Source organism: Verticillium dahliae, genomic scaffold, assembly GCF_000150675.1.
Source record: "Verticillium dahliae VdLs.17 supercont1.18 genomic scaffold, whole genome shotgun sequence".
In the NCBI taxonomy this organism is placed as follows: domain Eukaryota; kingdom Fungi; phylum Ascomycota; class Sordariomycetes; order Glomerellales; family Plectosphaerellaceae; genus Verticillium; species Verticillium dahliae.
The window spans coordinates 414,401-422,052 of NW_009276923.1; the positions used below are offsets into that span (position 1 = coordinate 414,401).

At 51.9% G+C, this 7,652-nt stretch overlaps 3 protein-coding genes across 3 annotated transcripts; 1 reads left to right on the plus strand and 2 right to left on the minus strand.

Moving 5' to 3' along the window:
• Positions 1-408: 408 nt before the first annotated feature.
• Positions 409-2,382, minus strand: VDAG_07925 (uncharacterized protein; the record flags this gene model as incomplete). The annotated part of the gene is made up of 1 exon (XM_009652691.1): positions 409-2,382. The coding sequence occupies one exon, from the start codon at positions 2,380-2,382 to the stop codon at positions 409-411; it is 1,974 nt and encodes a 657-aa protein (XP_009650986.1).
• A 2,149-nt stretch (positions 2,383-4,531) lies between these two features.
• Positions 4,532-5,470, plus strand: VDAG_07926 (hydrolase; the record flags this gene model as incomplete). The annotated part of the gene is made up of 1 exon (XM_009652692.1): positions 4,532-5,470. One exon carries the CDS (start codon positions 4,532-4,534, stop codon positions 5,468-5,470), a length of 939 nt encoding a protein of 312 aa, XP_009650987.1.
• Positions 5,471-6,022: 552 nt separating this feature from the next.
• Positions 6,023-7,318, minus strand: VDAG_07927 (uncharacterized protein; the record flags this gene model as incomplete). The annotated part of the gene is made up of 1 exon (XM_009652693.1): positions 6,023-7,318. The coding sequence occupies one exon, from the start codon at positions 7,316-7,318 to the stop codon at positions 6,023-6,025; it is 1,296 nt and encodes a 431-aa protein (XP_009650988.1).
• Between the last annotated feature and the right edge of the window lie 334 nt (positions 7,319-7,652).

Consider the following 7,652-nt stretch of genomic DNA (forward strand, 5'->3'; position numbering starts at 1 on the left):
GGTATTGTCAGTCTTATGCTCTACTACGGGCCTGAACACGGCGCCAACAATTACTCCTTTTGGAGTGCTTTTTTTACGGCAGCACACCTGATCTTCTCTAAGTTTGCTTGGGATGGACTTCAGGGATTTTCAGACGCCAGGGCTCCCTTTGAAAGTACGGAAAAAGCGCTTCGAGGCTGGCTCATGGTGAGCCTGGCAAGGCTTGTTGTTGCTGATGGACCGGCTTGGGTGTTCGCTACTCTGGCATTGACTCATTCCATTCGATCTTAAATAAATTTCACTTTTGAATTCAAGTGCGGTCCCTTCTCCGAGCTTAGCCTGTGAAGGAAGATTTGCCCGTCAACATGTCAAAATCTATGCACCAAACTCTTATTCATCAGCTGCTCAACGTACGAAGTCGACCTTTTGTTACTGTAAGAGCTGCTCCAGTAGCCGTATATCCTCCTTCAGCGACCCGATCCCTCTATTCCCGTTTCCCTCGCTTTCGGAGTCCTCCTGCTTTATAGCTAGCTCTATGATGTGTCTAATTGCAGAACTAGTTGTAGGATTTGGCCTCTTCTCGGTATGGCTGCACGTCGAACCTGACCCTGATAGCACGCTCCTGCGCGAGCTACCGCCATGACCTGATCCACATGTCGAGGAGCGCGACAACGGGGTTGCGAAGCCGTTGCCTCCCAGGGCAATCGTTCGAGACGTCTGGCTCAATATAGAAGATGATGCGGAGCGTCTGTGTTGCGAACTATGTTGGTGTCTCAGCCCTTGGTCGGTTTCATCTGCCTCAATAGGCTTGTTACATGGACATGTCGACTTCCCGACGAGCGTCTCCAGTATGCGTTCAATCCTCTCAATCATATGAAGACCCATGCGCACCAGGAGGAGGGCCTGTAAAGCCGTGTCGTTCCTGATCTGGATCGTACCCAGCTGCAAGACAGGAAGGTTTGCGATTCGATCACTCATGCTAGCGCCAGGCCCAGCGGAGGCGTGCACTTGTCGGCGGATATAAGTGACCAGATCACTGTAGATTCTCATGATACGGGTATAACACGAAATGATGATAAGTGCAGTATGTATGTCGAGCTTCGATTGCTCTCTGCTGCTGCACTCTGTGTCGCTTCCATGGTACTCATCGAAACACATGTCTGTGTCCATGTTTGTCGAAGGGTCTTGAATGTGCCGATTCTGAGTTCTCACATGATCTTCGTCGCCAGTGAACGTAGGGAATGAGTCCACATCAGGTGCCAATTGTGACAGCCCCTCATCTGAGCGTGTTTGAACTTTGAGAGCCAGCTCCGCACATTGACAGCTTTCCATTTGAATGAAACCACTTAGAATTTCGACAAATGTCTGTGTCGCCATGAGGATGGAATCGATGGGATAGTCATCGCAGCGGAAGCCGATTCTTTCCAGGAGTGGTGTGGCATTTTGTCGAATGGTGGTCGCAGGCTGCGCTGGCTTCCCTGTCTCCGCAGAGAGTTCATGTAGACTGACGCTGAGGACAGACAGCCGCTGTATGAGGGAGTCTGTATTGCCATCGGAATCGCTGCCACGTTGCACCTCAGGCCCTCCGCCGGCCCCGGGGCCTTCGCCAGCACTGTGGCCAAGGGAAGTTGCTAATGTACCTTGAAGCACCTTGTGTTGTGTCTCTTCCAATTGTCCGCTTCGTGAATTCACGGAAGAATTTGATTGATCGTTTTGTCGGCAAGAAAAGTCCAAAGTAGCAGCTGGTGGGTTGGCCATTAACGCGTCAAATGGATACCCCGGCCCACCCCGGGTTTCTACAGGTGCATGAGCCGCGTGCTCTGGTGCAGTACAACCCTCGGCCATGTCGATGAAGAGCAAATCTTCCGAGAATTCTTGCAGGCCTGAGCTGAGAAGAGAGTCATTGAACATAAAGTCGACTTCATTGGGGTCGGAAGTCTCCTTATCCGCATGATGACCTTGCACATCGCGAGGCAAATCGAACGTATAGCCTGCTGCGTGCCCGAATGCCTCGCTGAAGCCCTCCAGTGTAAGGGCAGTGTTCGTGCTGCTGTTTTGCTCGATAAACTCGTGCGCTTGTTGCGATGATTGCGACTTCATTGCTGAGGTCGGGCTTTTTGGCTTCTCTTTGGGGGTTGAAAGCTCACGTATGGACGATTTTGGTGGACGCACCACTCTGATGCTCGTCGACTGTATGCATTCCATATTGGCTCGTTTACATCTGCGGCATCTGGGAGACGGACTACCAGGTTGGTCCTCTGCCTTACCGCCACGAGCGTTATCGTTGTCATACTGACAACGTAGTTTGTGGGCACGACAGCGATCGCATGCTGCATGCCTTGCTTGTCGACCCATGACGTGTACCAGAAATCCAGGTGAACTAGCAGTTTTGGGATCGGACATGATGAAATAATTGGTGCTTACTGACTGTAGACCACCCAAGGGGCAAAATGAAAAATTGACAGATGGTGGTGAGACAGCCAGCACGGGCCCGTTGGACCCTGAGGATATAGCAAACCGGTAGCCAAAATCGACCTTCAAGACACGCCGAGACCCGCACCCACACTGCTCTGTCGGTTCCCGGACAGTAAATACAGCTGAGTGGCTAAAGGCAGGTTCCGACGGCAAGGAGACAGGCCGGCGTAAATGTATCAACCAATTGCCAGGTGCGAATGGGACTTTTACATGCGTGTACTGAAAAATTGACTCTCTCACCTGGCTGAATGCTTACTGACAAGTCTATTTGGGAAGGCTTCTTGGTTGGATAGGATCCGCGTACTCGAGAGCGTTTTATCGAAACGAACCCGGAAATGAGCAGATCCTTGGGGGCAAAGGCGGCCACAGCCTGCACATGCATGCACACCGAGCGCCCACGTAACCTTGAAGGAATTGAGACAGCTCAGCCATATGATACTTATCTTTAGCTTTACATGGTGCAATGAACAACTCATTGGTGTTGTCTAAAATTCAGGATGAAAAACACAACAACCATCCCGTAGAGTTGCGTGCTTAGCAGGATCCATTCGGCAATGCGGCCGCCTCAAGGGCCATCTGTTATGGTGCAACTGGGTGGCGTAGACGGAGCAAGCCGCGCGGAGAAGACTGTGTCGTTACTTGCCGATAAGAACTTGAGTGTTAACCAAGTGACTAAAGATTCATCGGTACGAGTTATTCCGCCAAGCGATGAACCGCCCCGGCCGCTGCCCAATAGCTTGTGCTACCCCTCAGGGTTAGGATGGGATGCGTCTGTCCTCGTTAGCACTTCAGCTGTTGGTCAAGAAAGCTACCTTTAAGCAGTGTATTTTGGCCATACTCGTAATTCATGCCCTAGTTGATCAAGGTATCTCATAAACTATGCGTAAAGGGTGGGCTGTCTGCCTTTCAAACGGTGTCTGCCTTGAGATGACTGGCCGTTCAACCCAAAACGAACCATGGTAATGCAATGTAACAATGTTGAAGCGAGTCGATAATAACCGACCAATAGCTGATAGGAAGACCCTGGATTCGCGGGCCGATTCTCGCCCTACGCCTCGCCCTACGCCAAGAGGCAGCGCGGAGGAAGACCGTCAGGCTTACAATGTTACACTGCATTCTGGTGAGCATTTAGCCCTGTGGATACAGGAGCCCCCACGAGGGCCTCAGTCACTAGATCGCTTGACTGGTACAGAGGGGCTGAAGGAATGCGCGGATCTGGCCCTGGCTGTGGCGTGCTGTAGGAACGATCTGGACTCAGGATTCCTGATGTTGCCTCATTTACCTGCACCTAGCCAAGGTAACTGATGCATGTACTGGGTGCGGCTGACAGGGTCCGCCACACCATACGCATTTCTGCAACTGGGAGCTGCCACAGTTACTCTTCACACTCTGCCAGCGCAATCCGTTGATCCACCCCACCAACAAACAGGCTGTTAATCGCAGCTGAAGAGATATCCGGGCCAGTTATGTTCCGCATGTGAACAGCCGGTAGAGTCTGACCCCCCTTCAGACAAACGAACTAGCCGAATAGGGATGATATTCTAATTCTACCAGCACGAAAACCACACCGAGTAATGTTCGCTTACTGTCCCGCGTAGGCTGGCAGACCCTGCATTGCTGATAGGGGGCATGCTACCCACCCAATAGGTGCACCGATCTCACTCGGGCTCGAAGCGAAGTTTTGAGATCGACCCAGGCCAGCGCAAGCCGATCATCGGCAGCCATCTCTCTCCGCAGAGTATACGAGTGGTGCAAATCGCCGACGCCGAAGCCGAAACGCCGAATAGGGTTGCAGTCACTCTGCGACGGACAGGAGCGCGAGGCGCTCGAGTGATGTACAGTGAATAGTACAGACCAACAGAAGATGGAAGCTGATTTGGCTGGTTTGGTGGTATGCGTTCAAACTGGTGTCATGTCCGAACAGTGGCTCGTTGACTTTCTTGGTTTCTTGTAAAGGGCTTCGCGTCGTCCAACGAAGTCGAATATCTCACTGCCAGCATTGTTTCAATTTGGAGGCCATCTGTTTGTCCACCTCAGTTTCTAACATTATTTATTCGTCGTCAGCACAATCGCAGCTATGGCCCCTCACGAAGAAGCTGTTGGCGAGGAGACCGGCTTGCTCCTCTCCGATGGGAGAATACTCTCTTATGCGGAGTATGGCGAACCCTCTGGCGCCCCAGTTCTGTTCTTTCACGGCTTCCCAGGCTCGCATAAGGAGGCAGCTCTTTGGCACGACTCCGCTGTTCGGCATTCTGTCCGGCTCATTGCACCCGACCGCCCCGGTATTGGGTTCTCTAGCTACCAGCCCGAACGGCACTTCCTCGACTGGCCTGCAGATATATCTGCCCTTACTCGTCAACTCGGGCTTGTGGGCAGAGACTGTCGAATTCTTGCCGTGGCGGGTGGTTCACCATATGCGCTTGCCTGCCTCCATGAGCAATCTACCACCAGCAAACACGACCTCCCTCGGTTTCAAGGTACTGCCATTGTTTCTGGTATCTACCCTCTCTCTCTTGGGTCTACAGGGATCAAGCTTTCCACTCGGATCACCCTTTGGATTGTCGGATACCTCTGGTTTCTACTTATACCACTCCTCGACTGGCTCATGGGCAAGCCAGCACGAACAGATCCGGAACTATTCAAAACCCGGCTGCTAAAGGAGGCCGAGGGCAGACCTTTTGTCGATAGGAAGTGCCTCGCTGACAACAAGGAGTTTGCTGACGGGTTTATCGAGTCTGCCCGTCACTCCTTTGCTCAGGACTCCCGTGGGGCGGCCTATGAAGCTGGGCTTATGGGTCGTGCTTGGGGTTTCGACTTGCAGAGCATTGTGGGCAAGAATCTGACAATGTGGCAAGGCGGCTTCGATGACGCCTGTCCTGTACCTCTTGCTAGGAGGGCACAGGACAAGCTGACTGGCAGCGCTTTGAAGGTCTTCGAATACGAAGGCCACTTGACCATTTGGGCAAGGAGGCAAGATGTGATCTGGGAGGCATTATTGGACAGTGACGTGAGATAATCAATGGCCATACTTGCTAGCTTCCGATTGGAGCGAGTTTTATCATAGTGCATCAAACTAGCTTTGGGGGGGCGGGCAACGGCATTCAGCTCGTGTTCGCCAAGATGTGAAAGATCCCCAAATACACGCTTCCCGAGAAACCCCCAGCCTCCAGAGTTCCTCTGTGTCGTAAAGCACCTACAGAACCACCGATTGAGATCTTTCAAGGGTAGAATCATGAACAATCGAGGTTGCAAAGGCGTATACATAGCGGCTATGGATGGCCAGCATCCACATGTATTTTGACCCTCCGCCCAACAATTAACTGTGGATTTCGCCTGCAGAAGACCTCTTCAATCTGCTCATGCCCCCGCAATGACACCTTATTTCGAGCATCCAGGTGGCTACGTCGTTGTCGGTGCTAACGTGGACTTGTAAATACGTACACAGCAGCATATCATCGACCTTCAAAGTGGGAAATCTGCTCAAGATGTTTCAAAGTCGTGTATTAAGAGCTGTACAGCAGTTGGGTGATACACCGACAGTGAATGTAAAAAGGAGAGAGCAACCCTATCAGCCACTTCTAAATGGCGCGCTGACCATCTTCCACATGAATGACAAGAGATCTCCCGAGCTTGCCATTTGCCACCATACGCCTATCATCAATTTGAGTGAGAAGGTTTTGGGTAGGTCGACTAGCTCCGTCCATCCATATCCTGAGTCAAACTGCTCGCCGCCTACTTCGCCACCGGAAACGACTTCAGTATAGCCTGCCAAACCTCTGTTCTCACCCAATCCCACCTCAAAAGGGCGTGTCTTGTGCTCTAATTCAAACGTCCATCGCTGGCCGCGACTGGGAGACACGAAGTCCAATGTCCAGCCGGTAGACATGTCGCCCCAGTTGCTGTGAACATCGCCACCATAACGACGGTTCATAAAGAGATGATCCGCTTGAGGAGTCGATTCGGAAGTGTTCGGCAGCAAGACTCCACTTGCTCGCACCAAAGGCTCACCGTTTTTGAACAGCACGCTGCCCTGGTACTTCTTCCCGTCGAGTTTGGAGACATCTTCCCAAATCGATATGTGATAGGGGCCGACAGTAGCGCGACCTACATTCCACTTGCTCACCAGACTGAACCAATCTTTGGATGACCAAAATCTGTTATGACCTCCAAGCCCCTCAATGACTCTGGGTTCTTCGCCGTCCAAAATGAGCTCAAGCTTGGCTCGGCCTGCAGACATCGGCTCAGCGATACGTAACATGGGAGAAACTTCATGATTCGCCGTGGTAGACGGCCACGTGGAGCCATCAGCGTAACGACCGGGAGTAATGGCGTCGAGGACAAATTGGCCGCGGATACCTGGGCGTTCAAAGTTGCCTTCGATGTGACTTAGGTCGCGGGAGATTGTGAAGGCGTACGATCGGTCAGGACCTTCCCATACGCCGCGGACGTGGCCGCAACAATCTTCGACGCGAGATTGGTCCACAAATTCAGGTCCGCCGAGTATGGTGCCGTTAGCGAGCATGACGAAGAACTCAATCCGTAGGACGCCCTGGCCCATCATAGTGTAGGACGCATCGCGGGACACACACATCATAAGTGACTCGTCGGCTTTCGAGGATACGACGTCAAAATACCACTGTTCCCATGCTGATCCATTGACGGCGGACAAAAGAGATCGGGTCATGTGGTCTCGTGGAGAGGTTGACATCCAGACCGGGCCCTTAACGGTCTGGTAGGCAGAAACGTCTGTTGTGAAGCATGGTTGATCGCAATCCGAAAAGCCTCCAGCAGTAAAGGTATGTTGCCATGAGGAAACTGCACTGACGAAGCACCAGATGCTGGCCAGAGTCCGGTGAAACAGCATGTTGATAAAGTAGGCTGAGTAGGTCTATAATCGAATCGTCAAGAAATTGAGAATAGAGTGAGTTGGTGTTTCAAATGCCTGAGGTTTAGATTTCCATTTGCTTGAGTTTCTTTCTTTGGTCGTCATGTTAAGAGTTTGATCTAAGAGAAGATTCCCTTCCGCATCGGAAGCGTAGAACCTTCTGATCACCAAGAATGTTCTGTTCAAGTTTGTTGCGAAACGACCTCTTCGCATTCGGCTTTGACTAAGTGGTCAATCTGTTCGAGAAAATAACACCGAATCCGTTCGGTTGCACTGTGGAATTGCCCCATTGGGAGATCCGGGCCGAAGCTTG